Source organism: Callithrix jacchus, chromosome 2, assembly GCF_049354715.1.
Source record: "Callithrix jacchus isolate 240 chromosome 2, calJac240_pri, whole genome shotgun sequence".
Classification (NCBI taxonomy): domain Eukaryota; kingdom Metazoa; phylum Chordata; class Mammalia; order Primates; family Cebidae; genus Callithrix; species Callithrix jacchus.
Genome location: NC_133503.1, coordinates 17,557,798 through 17,576,313, shown reverse-complemented (window position 1 = coordinate 17,576,313; position 18,516 = coordinate 17,557,798). Strand labels below are relative to the sequence as shown.

Genomic DNA, 18,516 nt, shown 5'->3' with positions numbered 1-18,516 from the left:
ACATACCCTGAGCATGCCCAGATTAACCAAACGTGCAACCATGGACTGGAACCTAAGAGCTCGGACTGAGGAGACGCTACGGGATCCATTTAAGAAGCGGACACCCCCACGGCAGGAGCCAGGAACCAATCAGATTGAGTTTTGGTATCACCCCCGCCCCATGGTAGGATCCAGTCAGATTACACCTCTTAGCATTCTTCATTGCAAGATCCAATCAAATCCTAAACTTACAAAATCTCACACAGTCTCCTCCTGTGTTCTTGCCAGTTGACTTACACAAAAGCTTTATTTCTCCCTCTTTCCCTCTCCCCCAAACGGAGTTTGGCTCTTATTGCCCAGGCTGGAGTACAATGGCACGATCTTTGCTCACTACAACCTCTGCCTCCTGGGTTCAAGCAATGCTCTTGCCTCAGCCTCCCGAGTAGTTGGGATTACAGGCACCTTCCCCCACGCCCAGCTAATTTTGTATTTTTAGTAGAGATGGGCTTTCTCCATGTTGGTCAGGTGGGTCTCAAACTCCGGACCTCCGGTGATCCGCCCACCTCCGCCTCCCAGAGTGCTGGATTACAGGCACGATGTGTGTCTGGCATAGTTTGTGCGCTTGCACTTGCAAGGATGTGGACCAGCTGCACCACCTTTGCTTCTGTCTCCATCCCGCTGCTTCACAATAATCATTATGCCAAAACTGCAACTGTCCCCAGAATCTGATGTGACATTGAAGCTTCCCCTGAAACCTACTGAGGAGCTTGTAAGAAACTGATTTGGCACACACATGGTCCCCACTGCATCTTATCTCAACCCACAATGAGATTTTTTTTTTTTTTGAGGCAAAGTCTCATCGTCACCCAGAATGGTCTTGAACTCCTGGGCTGAAGCCATTCTCCTGAGTAGTGGAGACTACAGGCACACACCACCACACCAAGCTAATTTTTTTATGTTTTGTTTTATTTTGTAGAGATGGGGTCTTCCTATATTGCTCAGGCTGGTCTCAAGCTCCTGGGCTCAAGGGATCCTCCTGCCTTGGCTGGGATTACAGGCATGAGTTGCTGCATCCAGCCCCCTACCTCTCCCTTTTTGGCTTAACCCCACCAAGATAAAGGGAATATGAATATAGTTGAATGTAGAAGAGAGATGCCCACACAGTGTCAGGAGAAACATTACTAATGGCAAAGTTTGGCAGAGCAAAACTGAGCCCACCTCCTGCATAGACAGACACGCCTCGGGAGGGGAGTCAAGGAGGAAAAGGCTTTGGGATTGAAGGAAACATGCAACAGAAGGTGGAGACGTGGAGCGGGCTGCAAACAGGACCCATTCAAAGTCAGAGTAAAGGCTGGGCACAGTGGCTGATGCCTGTAACCCCAGCACTTGGGGAAGCCAAGGCAGGAGACTCTCTTGAGCCCAGGAGTTCGAGACCAGCCTGGGCCGTGTAGTGAGACCCCCCACCTCTACAAAAAATAAAAATAGGAAAATTAGCTGGGTGTGGAAGAGCAAACCTGTAGTTCTAGCTACTCAGGAGGCTGGGGTGGGAGGATTGCTTGAGCCCAGGAGCTGGAGGCTGCAGTGAGTTACGATGGCACCACTGGACTCCAGCCTGGGGACCTGGGCCAGATCCTATGTTTGCTTGTTTTTAAAGTCCAAATGGGCCAGGTGTGGTGGCTCACGCCTATAATCCCAACACTTTGGAAGGCTGAGGCAGGCAGATCACATGAGGCCAGGAGTTCGAGACCAGGCTGAACAATACGGTGAAACCCCCTCTTTACTAAAAATATAAAAATTAGCTGGGCGTAGTGGTGTGCATCTCCAATCCCAGCTACTCAGGAGCCTGAAGCAGGAGAGTGGCTCGAACTCAGGAAGCAGACGTTGCAGGGAGCCGAGGTTGTGCCACTCTTAGGCTTGGGCGAAAGAGCCAGACTCTGTCTTAAAAAACAAAGAAAAAAGTCCAAATGAAGAGCATAAAACATGAGACCCCTCTCTACACTGTGGGCTGGGTGGTCGCTCACCCCAGCCTGGAAGAGGGAAAGGAAAGGTCTGAACTTTGAGGTGCTGAAAATGGTTCCTCTCTAGAAAGCTGTACCCTGGCCAGCGACACCACAGCTGTGTCTCCCAGAGCTGGAAGCATCCTCACTCACACCTCAGGGAGAGAGGACAGTATTCCCAGGTGCACATCCAAACCCACCCAAGGGAAAAGTCCTCAAGGTGAGGGTCCTGCCTCTGTCCCCAGGACAAGTGTGAGGAGCCCTGCCTCCTGGTGGTCGCACTCAGAACTGTATCACCAACACCTGCTGGTTCCTCCCAGAAATACCCACTGGGCTGCCTTAGGACCCCGGGACACTGCAGGCAACGTAAGTGCTCTTGTGGGTTACAGTATAATAAGGAAGATGGGCAAACACCTTATTGAAATAGTTGGCTGGGTGCGGTGGCTCATGCCGTTGATCTCAGCACTTTGGGAGGCCGAGGCAGGAGGATCTCCTGAGGTCAGGGGTTCAAGACCAGCCTTTTTCTAGTAAAAGTACAAAAATTAGCCTGGTATAGGGGGCCTGTGGTCCCAGCTACTTGGGAGGCAGAGGCAAGAGAATTGGTTGAACCCGGGAGGCGGAGGTTGCGGTGAGCCGAGATCGCGCCATTGCACTCCAGCCTGGGTAACAAGAGCTAAACTCCGTCTCAAAAAACAAAACAAACAAACAAACAAATAAATAAATAAATAATATGTTAGTAAAGACGAGGTCTTGCTGTGTTTCCCAGGCTGGTCTCGAATTCCTGGCCTTAAGCTCTTTTCCCACCTTGACCTCTCAAAGTGTTGGGCTTACAGGAGTGAGTCACCACGTCTGGTGTGAATGTCTCTTTTAAATGAATCTTACGTACTCTGATGTTCTCCCTTCAGGGATGGTTCCTTTTGGGCTGTGGGTGCTGGGGACTGAGTTCAAAGCTCTTGATAGAATTCACCAACTGAGGCTGGGTGCAGTGGCTCAAGTCTGAAATCCCAACACTTTGGAGCCTGAGGTAGGTGGATCGCCTGAAGTCAGGAGTTCTAGACCAGCCTGACCAACATAGTAAAGCCTTGTCTCTACTAAAAATACAATAATTAGTCGGGCGTGGTGGTGCACATCTGTAATCCCAGCTACTCAGGAGGCTGAGAAACAAGAATCGCTTGAACCCAGGAGGCAAAGGTTGCAGTGAGCCGAGACCACACCATTGCACTCCAGCCTGGGCAACAAGAGTGAAACTCCGTCTTAAAAAAAAACAAAGATTGTATGGTTGTAAATGTTGTGTTGCCTCCGATGCCTATGTTCTGTTCCATTGGTCTATATCTCTAAAACGTAAAATGCAATTAAAAAAAAAAAAAAAAACATAGGAAGCACAAGGTAAGCGTTGTTAAAGCGCTGCTAATAGTGTTATTGACTCTGATTAATTAGCTGGGAGGCTGAAAAACAAAAAGATCACGCCCTTGCATTCCAGCCTGGGCGACAAGAGTAAGGCTTTGTCTCAATAATAACAGTAATAACAACAGCAGTAATCATCGCTGTTTTTCATCCCGTTATCTCAATCCCATCAGTACTGAGAGGGAATACAGGGCTATTGCCAGGGAAGTTGGGGGCCATGTCAGTGTCTCCGAGTCACTGTCCAGGAAAGCATGGAGGAAGAGCTGGGGCTGGGGCTCAGGGGACTGGGAAAGGGAAAAGGGAGACGGGGGCTGGAAATGGGCATCCAGGGTCTCAGAATCACAGCAGCCAGGAGGTGGTGCTTGTCTATTACATGCCTCTGCCACCCAGATCTCTGAGTTTTCTTCTCCTCTTTCCCACTGGTTATTTAATCTCTCCAGATAAGTCTTCCATCCTGAGATTTCCCAGGATAGACCATAACAAGCATGTGATGAGCAGAAGCAAAGTAAAAGGAGTCAGGACATCTTGCGATTTGGGTAATTTTTATTCATTAAGACTTCCTGGGCGGGGCGTGGTGGCTCATGCCTGTAATCCCAGCACGTTGAAAGGCTGAGGTGGGAGGACTGCTTGAGGCCAGGAGTTTGTGGCCAGCCTGAGCAATATAGTGAGACCCGCTCCCCCATTTCTACAAGTAATTTTAAAAATTAGCTGGGTGTGGTGTGTGCAACTGTGGTCCTGGCTACTCAGGAGGCTTAGGTGGGGAGAATCACTTGAGCCTGGGAAGTTGAGGCTGCAGTGAGCTGTGATTGTGCCACTGCACTCCAGCGAGGAAGACAGAGACCCTGTCTCTACAAAATATAAGACTTCCTAAATACAGGGACCACTGCAGCAGACGTTTTCTATACATCATTTAAATTCATCACGAAAAGAGGCTCACGCCTGTAATCCCAGCACTTTGGGAGGCCAAGGCGGGTGGATCACGAGGTCAAGAGAACGAGACCATCCTGGTCAACATGGTGAAACCTTGTCTCTACTAAAAATACAAAAAATTAGCTGGGCATGGTGGTGCGTGCCTGTAATCCCAGCTACTCAGGAGGCTGAGGCAGGAGAATTGCTTGAACCCAGGAGGCGGAGGTTGCGGTGAGCCGAGATCGCACCATTGCATTCCAGCCTGGGTAACAAGAGTGAAACTCCGTCTCAAAAAAAAAAAAAAAAAAAAGGAACTGCATGTTCAGCACTTAGCACACGGTGTCTTTGGCCGGGCGCAGTGGGTCACGCCTGTAATCCCAGCATTTTGGGAGGCCAAGGCGGGTGGATCACGAGGTCAAGAGAACGAGACCATCCTGGTCAACATGGTGAAACCCTGTCTCTACTAAAAATACAAAAAATTAGCTGGGCATGGTGGTGCGTGCCTGTAATCCCAGCTACTCAGGAGGCTGAGGCAGGAGAATTGCTTGAACCCAGGAGGCAGAGGCTGCAGTGAGCCGAGATGGTGCCATTGCACTCCAGCCTGGGCAACAAGATCGAAACTCCATCTCAAAAAAAGAGAGGGGAGGGGAGAGGAGGGGAGACTGACGCTCAGTGAGGTTAGGTGACTGATATGAGGTCATATACCCCCTGAGAACTGTGCCAGGGTTTGAACCCCAATACACCTGTCCGATTTGGGTATTCTGCATGTCTAGCCCCTCCCCCACTGCCTCATCTCATGTGCCCTTTCACTCCTGTCCTTAGTTCCCTCCTCCACGCCAGCTGTTTATCCCACAAGTTTATTTAGGATACACTTGTCTGTGGGAGGATTGCTAGCTCCAACGGTTGCACATAAGGAGACTCCACAAACCTGCAGATGATGCTTCCACTGTCAGGTTGAAAGCAGGTCTCCTCTCTGAGCTTGGCATCGGGCCAGTCACCTGGAGGAATCCCAAAGCGGTGATAGAAGCCCCTGAGCATCCTTCCTGCCCTCCACGCCGTCAGGAATGTCAGCTGATGCTGTCTCCAGGTGAGCCGAGACATGCAGGTGCGTTCCTGAGTCACACACAGGTCACGTCCCTGGCAGAAACCCAGCCTGCTCTCCAACAACACCCTCCAGCCGTTCCCAATATCACGCAGATGATAGAGCAGTGAGACAAAAACTGGACAAGTGAGGCCGGGTGTGGTGACTCATGCCTATAATCCCAGTACTGTGGGAGGCTGAGGCAGGTGGATCACAACGTTGGGAGATCGAGATCATCCTGGCCAACAAGGTGAAACCCTGTCTCTACTAAAAATACAAAAAAGTTAGTCAGGCATGGTGGCGTGCGCCTGAAGTCCCGGTACTCAAGAGGCTGAGGCAGAAAATCACTTGAACCCAGGAGGCAGAGGTTGCAATAACCCAAGATTTCACCACTGCACCCCAGCCTGAGTGACAGAGCAAGACTCTGCCTAAAAAACAAAAACAAAACAAAAAAACTAGATGACTTGGCCACCAGTAAAGGAGGCCCAGGGTTTAGGGTTTAGTTCTTTAGGTGGAACAAGCCCAGTTATCCCATGGAACTGATGTTTATGGTTTCTCTGAATAAACATAGAAATTGATCCTCTCAATCATTCTTTTTTTGAGACAGGGTCTCACTCTGTCGCCCAGGCTGGAGTGCAGTGGTGCAGTCTCAGCTCACTGCAACCTCCACCTCCTGAGTTCAAGCAATTCTCCTGCCTCAGCCTCCAGAGTAACTGAGATTATAGGTGCACGCCAGCACACCTAGCTAATTTTTGTATTTTTAGTAGAGACGGGGTTTCAGCATATTGGCCAGGCTGATCTCAAACTCCTTACCTCAGGTTATCTGCCTGCCTCACCCTCCTAAAATGCTGGGATTACAGGAGTAAGCCACCACGACTGGCCTTAATTGCATTTTCTTAATGAGTATTAATGATAATCACCTTTTCAGGTGCTCGTTAACCATTGTGATGTCTTGTTTTGTGAAGTGTTTGTGTTCATATATTTTTGCCTAGTTAAAAAAAAAGAGCTGTCTATGTTTTTCTTATTGACGTGTAGAAGTTCTGGGTGTGAGTCATTTGTCAAAAACATATGTTGCAAACCTACGTATTCCTAAGGCTTGCCTTGTCATCCTCTCCTAATGGTCTCTTGATGAACGGGCCATTTTTCTCAACGTTGATGAAGGCCAATCTCTCATTTTGTGATTAGCACTTTTTAAAGAACTGGTTTTGTTTTGACACAGGATCTCACTCTGTTGCGCAGCCTGGAGTGCAGTGGCGCGATCGTAGCTCACTGCAGGCTCAAACTCCCAAGCTCAAGCCATCCTCCTTCCTTAGCCTCTGGAGGAGCTAGGACCACAGGCCCAGACCACCACACCTGGCTGATTTTTGTATTTTTGCTGAGAGTGGGTTTGCCTATGTTGCCTAGCCTGGTTTCAAACTCCTAGCCTCAAGCAATCTGCTTGCCTCAGCCTCCCAAGGTGTAGAGATTACAGGGACGAGCCAACATGCCTGCCTTAAAGTACGTGTCTAGATGACTTTGTTTATCCCAAAATCACAAGGCATTCCCGCTTCCTTCTAGCAATCTTGTTGTTTTTACCTCTCACATCTAGGACTATAATCTATTTCAAATTAATTTTTGGATATGGTGTGAGGTAGGGGGCTTTTATTGAAAAGACCATCCTTTCATCAGTGATTTCCAGTGCGTTCCTGACCCTATGGTTAGAATTACCTTCTTTAGGCACTCATAGGATCACTCCATTTTCCCATCTGTCTTCAATGGCAGACCATTGCTCTTATGGACAATAATCAGATGATGATCAGCTCCTTGTGTAACAGCACCCAGCTTGATCTGCCACCTCCTGTTTCGCCTGCCAAATCTTGTCTTGTGTCTGTCTGCATTTCCACTTTGAATACAGAGTTCTTTGATCAGGTCACACCCTCCTCCCCAAGCCCTTCCCATGTAGTGTTTTCATCCTGTTGGACTACTTAGTCAAACTTCAAGTCTCATCTCTTCCGGGAGCCTTCTCAACAACACAGTCCCTGTCCTTTAAATCTAGGTTGGATGACTTCCATATATGTGTTTGTCATACCCCTGAGTTTCTAATTATATTTATGTGTTTATTTTATTTTTTGAGACGGGGGTCTCACTCTGTTGCCAAGGCTGGAGTACAGTGGTATGATCTCGGCTCACTGCAGCCTCCACCTCCCAGGTTCAAGCAATTCTCCCACCTCAGTCTCCCGAGTAGCTGGGATTACAAGGGCATACCACCACATCCGGATAATTTTTACATTTTTAGTAGAGACAGCGTTTCACCATGTTGTCCAGTCTAATCTCGAACTCATGCCCTCAGGTGATCCACCTGCCTCAGCCTCCCAAAGTACTGGGATTACAGGCGTGAGTCACCATGCCTGGCCTTTTTTTTCTTCTGCTCTGTCATCTGTCCAGGCTGGAGTGCAGTGATGCAATCTTGGCTAACTGAAACCTCCACCTGTTGGGCTCAATTGATCCTCCCACCTCAGCCTTCTAAGTAGCTGGGATTACAGGCACCTGCCACCACACCCAGCTAAATTTTGTATTTTTAATAGAGACAGGACTTCATCATGTTGGCCAGGCTGGTCTCGAACTCATGGTCTCATGATCCACCCACCTCAGCGTGATCCACTCCGGACCTCAGGTGATTCACTCCTCCCAAAGTGCTGGGATTACAGGTGAGAGCCACTGAGCCCAGCCTTCTAATGATATTTAAATATCTCCCCTACTATAACTTCTCTGAGGGAAAGGAGGCCTATTTAGTTCGCATGAGGGGTGTGTCAAAGTACTGTTGAATGAATACATTTAAGGGACAATCCTGTCCCAGGAACCCAGAAAGCATGGACCTTGGAGAAACAAGGACGTTTCCAGTGTCAGATCTAGTGCTTGGCAAATAGATTATTATTTTCGAGGCTCGATTTCCAAATCTGTAAATTAAGATGTACTATTCTCTACATAGGATTGTAGTGGGCATCAAATAAGATAATGTGCCTGGTCATGGTGGCTCACACCTGTAATCTCAGCATTTTGAGAGGCTGAGGCGGGCACATCACTTGAGGCTAGGAGTTCGAGACTAGTCTGGTCAACATAATGAGACCCCCCTCCCCTCCGCCGCCACCTCCATCTCTACAAAAAATTAAAAAGTTAGCAGGGCAAAGTGGCGGGCGCCTGTGCTCTCAGTTACTCCTGAGGCTGAGGCAGGAGGATCTCTTAAGCCTGTGAGTTCGAGGCTGCAGTGAGCTGTGATTGTGCCTCTGCACTCCAAGCCTGGGCAAGAGAGGGAGACTTTGTCTTTAAAAATAATAAAATGGTTAATCCAAATTTCTTCTCATCAGAGGACAGTAAAAAAAGAAAATAATAATAAAACGGGCCGAGCAAGGTGGCTCACTTCTGTAATCCCAGCACTTTGGGAGGCCAAGGAGGGCAGATCACGAGGTCAGGACTTCAAGACCAGACTGGCCAACATGACGAAACCCCGTCTCTACTAAAAATAAAAAATTTAGCCAGGCATGGTAGCAGACACCTGTAATTCCAGCTACTCGGGAAGCTGAGACAGGAGAATTGCTTGAACCTGGGAGGCAGAGGTTGCAGTGAGCTGAGATCACACCATTGCACTCCAGCCTAGGCAACAGAATGAGACTCTGTCTCAAAAAAAAACAAATATATTTATATTTTATATAGTAAAATATATATTTATATAAATATATATCAAATACACACACACACATATATATATATATTTATTATTATTTTTTTTGGTCTAGTGTTTTAGGAACCTGACAGTGGGCAGCCATTTGTAGCCAGGCGCAACGTGGAGCTACGAACTGCCAGGTCCGCAAAAGGCGCCAGGCAGACACACTGCACTTTGCCATAGTGCACATTAGAAGGCAGCGTGGAGCTGCACGAGGCCCCGTGCCTGGAACAGGCCCAGGACACCAGTTTGGTGACCCCGTGCAGACCCCTGGCCATGTGAGGGGGGCATCTGCAACTGACTGGCAGGAACCCTCTTCCCCAGGGCCTTTCTTTTGGTATCAAAGATGACTCTGGGCTACCAGCTCTACCACAGTGAGGAGGGTGTGGGAGCTGGGCCACATAGCTGCTAACCCTGCTGAAGATGCCCAGTCACCATGAGGACAGCAGGGCCCTGCGCATGGTCAGCCGGCTGGTAGAGAGGGAGGCCGGCCTCCTCACCTCATTAGGGCTGGTGGCCAGGGGAACGCCAGCGAGGATAAGAGCCTGGGGCCAGCAGCCTGGTTAGGGCCAAACTGGTGGCTTTAGTTGGGGAGAGGCACTTGGGATCAAGCAGCAGTTCTGGGAGAGGAGGCAAGGTCCAAGGTGGGCTCAGTGCCTCAGAGACCATCAGTCCCGTCCACTTTCCAACCCCTGGGCTTCTAGACCTTTCTCTGGGGCCTGTGCTGAGCAGCAGGATTAGAAGCCCAGCAGCCTCTATGGCGGGTCTGGTCCCGGCGCTGGCTGGGAGGGGCTGCTGGGGCTGCTTCCTGCTGTGCCCTGGGGCGGGAGTAGGGAGAGTCAGTTTAGATGATCCTGATGACAGCTGTCACCGCATCTTCCCGCACTGGCAGGTAGAGGACACAGGGAGCCAGCCCCTGCAGCCCCTCTGAGCGGCCTGCACCTGCTGCCCGAGATGAGATCCCAGCAGTTCACCCTCTAAGAACAAGAAAGCCAGGCGCGGTGGCTCACGCCTGTAATCCCAGCACTTTGGGAGCCTGAGGCAGGTGGATCACGAGGTCAAGAGATCGAGACCATCCTGGTCAACTTGGTGAAACCCCGTCTCTACTAAAAATACAAAAATTAGCTGGGCATGGTGGCGTGTGCCTGTAGTCCCAGCTATTCGGGAGGCTGAAGCAGGAGAATTGCCTGAACCCAGGAGGCGGAGGTTTCGGTGAGCCGAGTCCGCGCCATTGCACTCCAGCCTGGGCAACGAGATGAAACTCCGTCTCAAAAAAAAAAAAAAACAACAAGAAAAATAGTTTATTGAATCTGTACTTTCTCCATTAAAGTCTTTAAACATAAAAGCTCTGTAACAAACATCACAACTTTGTATCATCTACCATATAAATAAAACGTCCACTGAGATGCTGGTTATCAATAGGCACGTCCCCAGGGTGAGGCTGCCCACCCCGTCACCCAACTTGGTCAGTTACAAAACAGGGACAAAGACGGGAGGAAGCCCGGTGTCACCAGGTGGGACAGGGCACTGGGCGTGCAGGGGTGTCCTTGCAGACCCCCTAGAGAGGGGGTGTGCGGAAATGGATCTTCTTGGCTGTTTCCACGTCAGACTTGGCGACCAGGAACCGCATCTTCTTCCCCCCATGGCGGATCAGGTCCACGGCTCTGAAATCCACGCCAGAGGTGAGGCTGGGCAGGGGGGCAACAGGGAGGCCCCACGGGGTGCAGCCCGGCCTCTCCTGCCACCCCAGGTCCCCTCCCCTGAGCAGGGTGTCTGGGAGGAGCAGCGGGGCGTGCAAGCAGTGGGGGTACCTCAGGTAGCCAAGGCCCAGGAGGCTGCTGCCGTTCACCTCCAGAATGCGGTCCCCCAGCGACAGGCGCCCATCGGCCGCTGCAGGGCTGCCCGGGAGCAGGGTCTGGATGTAGAGCCCTGGGGTGCCCAGGCGCGTGTGCTGGGGACAAGCAGAGGCCTCGGGGTTCTCTGCAAGCCTCTGACACTCGCTGTCCCCAGCGAGGACCCCCGCAGTCCCTCCCTTGTCACCAACAGGTCCCCGTGGCATCCAGCCAGGCCCACTCATGGTTGTCACGTGGTCCTCCAGAAAAGCAGTGGACACCACCATCCCACAGGCCCAGGACAGACCCTGAAGGCTTGAGGACAGAAGCAAGACAGCAGGCCCAGGGGGTGTGGCCATTGGACAGGCCGGGTCCTCCATCCCAGCTGCAGGGGGCCACCCCACTCTCCTCCCCAAAGGCCTTCGTGTGGCCATGTGGCCACTCAAGCTGCAGCCAAGCTTCAGTGAATGGAGCCAGGCAGCTTGCATAGGGGTGGGGCAGGGGCCCGGGCCACTCACCATCCCATCGATCAGGCCCATTCCCAGCCCTGAGGGGCCTCGTTCTAGCTCCACCATGAAGACATAGCAGAAATCCTCAGTGCTGGAGCTGCAGCTGGAGGGGGCTGGAGGCGACTCGTCCTTGGGGGCTGCAGAGTCTCCTGGGTGGGGACCAGGAAAGTTGGGTGGGAGTGAGGCACCAGGAGTCAGGATGAGGAATGGGATGTCCTGGCCGGGCTGCCTCTGCCGGGGGTCAGGGACAGGAAGGCCTCCCATGGCTCCCAGGAGATACCGTTCAGGCAGAATGCAAACGGCAACCCAGACAACAGGGTTGGGGTCCGCCTGTGGGTGACACCCCCATGTGTCCTGAAGGAGCGCCTCAGTCCCTGCCTCCTACAGCCCCACGACACTGACACTGCCCCTCTTGGGATGGCTGTTTTTGGGCTCCAGGGCCCCATGCATTCTATGCCGCCTCCTCAGCACTCTCTGCCCTTCCTCCTCCTCCCTCCACACCCAGATGTGACCATGTGCACCTGAGGGTTCCCACCACTGACCAGACCTGGACCCCAGGCCCTAGCCCAGCCCAGCCCAATCACCTGCCCCAAGATCACCCTCTCCATAATGGCAATCCTGCCGTGGGGGCGCTTGGGTAAGAGATAAGCACCTGGGCAGGTGGCCTGCCTGGGACACAGCTCGGCCAGGTGGCCTCAAGCCACAGGGGACACTCTGGACTCTGCACACACACCCAAGACACTGTGCTCCTGCAGGGCATACCCAAGCCCTCACCAGGGGCCAGGGCCAGCTGGGTATACTTCACCCTCAATGCCCTCCCTAGCCTAGCCCAGCTGCACACACTCATGCACACACATGCACTTACACCCATGCGCACTCATGTACACACCCATATGCGCACACACACACACAAGCACACACATTCATATGCACATGCACAAGCACACCCATGCACATGTTGAACACACCTATCCACACACACACAGGCCCTGCCCCAGAGGGTTCCAGCTCCACCTCCTCCCTGAAGACCTCTGGGTTCCCCCTCAGCACATCCTCTCCACTGGCTCAGCCATCCCTTCCTCCACCAGGTGCTGGAGTGACTCAGCACTTTCTAGACCCTCTCCCTCCCAGATCACAGACATGTCAGCAACCGCTCAACCCAGCGGCGGTGTGGCTGAGCTGTCCCGAGTCCTCGCCATCTGGCCCCCATTCCAGGATGCAGGTGTCCATGGGGAGGGTGCTGAAACCCAGGACCCTGAGGATGGAATGACCTTGAGGGGACTGGCCATCAGGGTGCCGTACACGGTGTGGGATGGGTGGTCACCTGAGTGTTAGGCAGGCCTCACCTTCCGAAGCTGTACCCGGGAGTCCTCTGGGTCCGTTCCTCTGCCTTTCTGGGAGCGCTTTGCCACAGGGGCCACCGAGCACTGGCCAGTCAGGGTCCCCAGGCTCAGGGCCCAGTGGAGTGCTGGGAGGCGTGAGCAAACAGGACGAGTCCTTGTGCGGGGGGCCAGCCTGGGAGCCCCTACAGCCAGGCTGCCTTCCAGATGGGGCCTGTGCCCAGGGAGCCCCCCTCAAGGGAAGAGTATGCTCCGAGGCAGCTTCCCGGGCTGCTGGGCCAGGGTCCCTGGAAGCCAGGGGGCAGCTCGGGGCCTCCGGGTGCCCCTCAGGGACAGCATGGTGCACACCCTGGGTAGAGGAAGGGCAAGAGCTCAGGTAGAGGAGGGGTGGCCAGGTGGGCAGAGCACTCGGGTGACTGAGGGGCAGCCTGCAGGCAGAAGGGCCGTCAGGCGGGGGCAGAGTCAGAAAAGCACTCCTGGTAGCCCATGCAGCCTGACATGGCGCAAGAGCCCAGGTGGCTCCTCTGCCTGCTGTCCCCAGCCCAGCTTCCAGGCCCCCTCCTGTCCTCCTGCACTGGGGGCACGCTGGCTGGGCCCCTCCCTGGGTACCTCGGGGCATGTTGGCTGGGACCCTTCCCTGGGAATCTCAGAGCACGCTAGCTGAGTCTCCTCCCCGGGTACCTGGGGCATGCTGGCTGGGTCCCTCCCCAGGTACCTCGGGGCAGGCTGGCTGGGGGGCCCTGCTGCCAGGGCTGCCAGGGCTGGCTCTGCTCCGCAGGCCCCACAGAAAGTGGCGGATGTAGAGCAGGTGCTGGTAGATGCTGGCGTCCAGGCAGTCAGCTTCCAAGTCTACCTGGAAGCCCTCGCTGGGCAGGACGATGGGTGGGGGGTTTTCATAGGACTCCAGGACGTCCTCTGTAGGGGAGAGAGGACGCCCATGATGGGTGAAGCTGCCTCCCTCACCAGGCTGCCCCGCCCAATGCTGTGGGAACCCAGGGACCAGCAGATGGAGCCAAGTCCCTTGAGCTGTGGACACAGGAGGCTGGGATCCTGGCCACAGTGACCAGTCCCACCCTGGCTCTCATCCCTTCTGAATCCCCACTGACCACCTGGTATGAAATCCAAGCATCTCAGGACTGAGAATAGGGCCTTGTCGCCAGGAACCCTCCAGCCCCGCTGAGCTGCTCTGTACCTGGGCCTATCTTTGCCCTGCTGGAGACCCCAGGTAACTGGAACTCCTCTGGCCCCGCTGAGCTGACACAAGCTCCTCCCAGGGCAGGAACCGACTGCCTCCCTGCAGGCTTCGTGGGACCTGAACGGCCTATATCCAGGCTGCTCTCTGTCCCTGGGAACACGGGCGCCTTTCAGGTGGCAGAAGAACTGTGCGCACACTGAGCTCCGAACTCCCAGCACAGCCTGCCACATAGCAGGCCACAAAAATGACTCAGTCAGGAGGGAGAATGCCCACGCCCAGTGCCAGGTGACCTGGGGCTGTGGGACAGCATCCAAGGCCCCATTGCCTCTGCCATCCTGTTCTGTCTTGTGGATGTGTTTACATGTAACGCTAATGAAGGAAAATGTGTGAATAATCTACACATTAAAATGCACCCCTGGCCAAGCGCGGTGGCTCACGCCTGTAATTGCAGCACTTTGGGAAGCCAAGGCAGGCAGATCAATTGAGGTCAGGAGTTCGAGACTAGCCTGGCCAACATGGTGAAACTCTGTCTCTACTAAAAATACAAAAATTAGCTGAGCATGGTGGTACGCACCTCTAGTCCCAGCTACTTGGGAGACTGAGGCAGGAGAATGCCTTAAATCTGGGAGGCGGAGGTTGCAGTGAGCCAAGATTGCAGCACTGCACTCCAGCCTTGGTGACAGAGCAGGACTATCTCTGTAAGTAACTAAGTAAATAAATAAATAAATAAAATTTACCCTTGGCTGGGCCAGGTGGCTCATACCTGTAATTCCAGCACTTGGAAGGCCAAGGCAGGCGTATCACCTGAGGTCAGAAGTTCAAGACCAGCTTGGCCGACACAGTGAAACGCTGTATCTACTAAAAATATAAAAATTAGCTGGGCATGGTAGCGCACACCTGTAACTCACCTACTTGAAAGCCTGAGGCAGGAGAATCACTTGAACCTGAGAGGTGGAGGTTGCAGTAAGCCAAGATTGCACCACTGCACTCCAGCCTGGATGACAGAGTGAGACTCTGCCTCAAAAAATAAAATAAATACAATGCACCCATATGAATGCGTGTACACATATATACCCACACAGACCCCTCCGTGTGGAAGCCTGCATGTGCATGTACACAGCACAGGTGCTCAGGGAGGCCTCCCCATGGCCGTGTGCCGCCTCTACTCCCTTCCTGGGCAGCCATGCAACCAGGGAGGCCCATCCTCCAGCTTCAGGAGGAATGAGGGGACCCGGGACCTGAGCCTGGAGACTGGAACTTGGGCAAGGACTCTTGGCTTCTTGACCCTCCGCTGTGGAGGTCCCCAGGTGGGGGATGGGGCAGGGGGTCTTCCAGGTGGAGGCTCCTCCAGGGAGATCCCCAGGAGGAAGGGCTTCCACACTCACTTCAGATGAGATGAGAGCTCAGGCTGCCTCCAGGCTCCGTCCAGCTGGGAGCGAGTCTCCCACCGAGTCCCCGGCCCCTTCCTGCCCTGTGGTGGGGCTTACCTGACCTGAAGTCGTCGGGGCTATCCTGGGTCCCTGGCTCCCAGGCACTCATGGGGCCCATGGTCGAGGCCAGCTGGTAGTGAGTCAGCAGCCGGTGCAGCTGTGCTGGGCTCAAGGCAGGGAACGCAGCCCGAAGAGCTGCCCAGCTCATCTGGGTGATAAGAAGGAGCTCATGGTCACAGGCCTCTGGGGGCAGACCCCAGCCCAGGGAGGGGCAGCCTCCACGGGGGTGGCTAGCTGAGGGGCACTGTGGCCCTCACTCCCACCAGGGGCCATCTGTGAGGGGGACAGTGTCACAGCAGCAGTTCACCCTGGCACTTCCTGGTAGGTGCTCCAGGGAGAGGCTGGCAGGTGCCATCAGGAAGCCCCTGCCCAGGGAACCCACCCCCATCTTAAGCAAGTGCCCACCTTACACTGCAGCTGCCAACCAGAGAAACCACGGCTGGGAAACGAACAGTGAAATCCGATTCCTACCTCCAACAGCGGAAAAGAAGTCAGGTCGGCTAAAGCCCTGACCGGAAGGCAGGAACATTCATCACCCAGGTGACAGGAGGCAGGGAAAGCATTTCGTTGTTGTTTTGTTGTTTTAGGTTGGGGTGCAGTTGCTCCGTCATAGCTCACTGCAGCCTTGACCTCCCAGGATCAAGTGATCCTTCCACCTCAGCCTCCTGAGTAGCTGGGACCACAGGCATGCATCATCATGTCCAGCTAATTAGTTTTGCTGGTTCTTTTTTCTTTTTGGTAGAGATGGGGGTCTCACTATGTGGGTCTCAAACTCCTGGCTTCAAGCAATCTTCCTGCCTCAGACTCTCAAAGTGTTGGGATTACAGGTGTGAGCCACTGCGCCTGGCCTGGGAAAACTTTCCAGGCAAGTAAAAAAGCAACTGCCGTAAGGAAAGGGGGAATTCCTCCCATGAAATTAAACAGCCTGTGCTCCCCCTGGGACTTCCATCATCGTCCTGCTGGGGTTCCCTTCCCGGCTCCCAGCTGGTTCTTATTTTCTGGAATGCACTTCTTCAGCTCTCTGGTTTATCCTGTTTCCATGGAACAGATCTTCTAGTAGCTTCTTGAAAGGGGCACTCACAGGAAAACCACTGCTCCGAGTGCCTGGAGTCTTCATCCCCACCCTGGACCGGTCCTCTGGCTGGCCCAGAACTCCAGGCTGGAGGGTGTCACCGTTTGGATTCTGCAGGCACCACTTTGTCCTGGGACTCCCACACTGCTCTGCCAAAAGCATCCTGAGTGCAAATCTTCAGGATGGGCCTTGCACTGATTCCTGTCTGGAAGCCTGTGGTTCTCTGTGCCCAGCATCCTGTACTCCTGGGATTCAGAGTTTGGGCGCAAACCCTGGCCTGGCCCAGCCTCCAGGGCCTCACCCTCTCTGTGGCTCTTTCTGGACTCCCACTGTTTGCATGCCGGCCTCGTTGATGGGGCCTCCCTGTTCTCACCTTTGCTTCCTCTGTTTCTCTCCCAAGTTTTACTGCCAACATCCAGGGGCCTGGGCTGCGGCTACCAACTGTCCATGCTGATGGACAGTCAGTGTCAAGAGCCTTGTGTGGGAGGGGCGAGGGCACAGCACCACCACCCCGCCTCAGAAGGTCCTCCTTCAACACCTCCACCCGCCACCACCCTCACCCACACACACTCCAGTTCAAGAAAGCCTCTGGTTTGCCCGGGGGTGGTTCTGTTTAATTGTGAGTTCCTAGAACTGTGTCTATTCTCACTTCTGTGGTTGGTCCAGGGTTAGTGTCAGAGGGGGCCAGCTGTCAGGGCCAAGAGATCAACTTCAAGGAAACAGAACCCTCCTTCTCCCCTCCCTCCCGCCTCTCCTTCTCTCCCTCCCTCCCTCTGTCTCTCTTTCCCTCCCTCCTCCCTCTCCTTCTCTCTCCCTCCCTCCATCTCTCTCCCTTCCATCTCTCCCACCTCCATCTCTTTCCCCTCCTCCTCCCTCACCCTTCTTCCATCTCTCCCCACTCCCTCCATCTCTCCCCCCTCCATCTCTCTCCCCTCCTCCTCCCTCTTCCTCTTTTCTTCCCTTCTCCCCCTCTCCTTCCCCACTTCTTCTCTCTCCCCGCTCCTTCTCTCTTCCTGTCTCTTTCTCCCTTCTTACCCCCACTCCCCCATCCCTCTGCCCCTCTCTCTCCCTGCTCCTTGCCCTCCCTCCCCCATCCCTCCACCCCTCTCTCGCTGCTCCCCGCCTTCCTCTCTGGTGGTCTCTGGCCTTGGGACCTTTGCTTCCCACCCTCTACACAGCGTTTTATTTCTGCTTCTACAGTTTTATTTTCCAAGACTCCTCTTGTTCTCTCATGGACAGAATCTTATTATTATTTTATGGATACTATTTCTTCTCTTATTTTTGTGAGGCTATAAATGGCTTTTTCACTAAGATTCTCCCTGAATTGTTCATTTCAGGGGTCATCAAACTAGGCCCAGCGAGACCTATTTTTATACGGCCCCCAAGCTAGGTTTTCACATTTGAAAGGGTTCGAAAAAAAAAAAAAAACAAAGGAGATGGGACAGAGACAAGGCCACCACAAAGCCCGAAGTCCTCACAGCCTGGCCCTTCAGAGAAGAAGCCTGTGGGCCCTGGGCTGCTCCTTCCCACACCACCAGCGCATCTCCTTTAGACGCTATGTTAGGGCGTGGGGTACAGGGAGGGCGCTTCCCAGCCTCAGTGTGGGGTGGCCAGGCCGCTTCTGAAAAATCCCTGGTGCCTTCCTTCCCCTCCCCGCTCCCCCCGCCCAACAGGAGCTGTCACTGCTGATTCGACCCTGCCCATCTCCCGAAGGGGTGCTCAGGACTGGCTGCCAAGTGGGGTAAGAGGCTGGGGCCCCCTTTCCAGGATGGGGTTCCTGCCCTTAGTTTGGCCTAGGTTCCCCAGCCAGCAGAACTGTTTTCAAGGTTCTAGAAATGTCCCCACCCAGTTGTGCAGGGGGAGGCAGAGATCTTGAGTGTTGCTGCTGCTTCCTTTCTGTGTACACAGAAAACTACACACCTGACACACACAACTCAGCGAGTTCTCCCAGAAGAACACACCTGTGTACCCAGCTCCAAGAACCAGAACCAGAACATGGGCGGCAGCA

At 53.6% G+C, this 18,516-nt stretch overlaps 1 protein-coding gene across 4 annotated transcripts in view; it reads right to left on the bottom strand.

Annotated features, from left to right (window-relative positions):
- Window positions 1-10,356: 10,356 nt before the first annotated feature.
- The window catches only part of RADIL (Rap associating with DIL domain), an 81,047-nt gene continuing 72,887 nt past the window's right edge, over window positions 10,357-18,516 (bottom strand). For 3 of the 4 annotated variants that reach the window (XM_008983780.6, XM_035291991.3, XM_035291994.3), the window contains exons 10-15: window positions 15,434-15,584; window positions 13,467-13,666; window positions 12,758-13,100; window positions 11,421-11,560; window positions 10,882-11,021; window positions 10,357-10,734 (exon numbers count right to left, since the gene is read on the bottom strand). In XM_008983780.6, the coding sequence (XP_008982028.3) occupies window positions 10,629-10,734; window positions 10,882-11,021; window positions 11,421-11,560; window positions 12,758-13,100; window positions 13,467-13,666; window positions 15,434-15,584 (1,080 nt within the window). In that variant the 3' untranslated portion in view covers window positions 10,357-10,628. The remainder of the gene's footprint in view (window positions 10,735-10,881; window positions 11,022-11,420; window positions 11,561-12,757; window positions 13,101-13,466; window positions 13,667-15,433; window positions 15,585-18,516) is intronic. The other variant, XM_035291993.3, reaches the window with a different exon arrangement.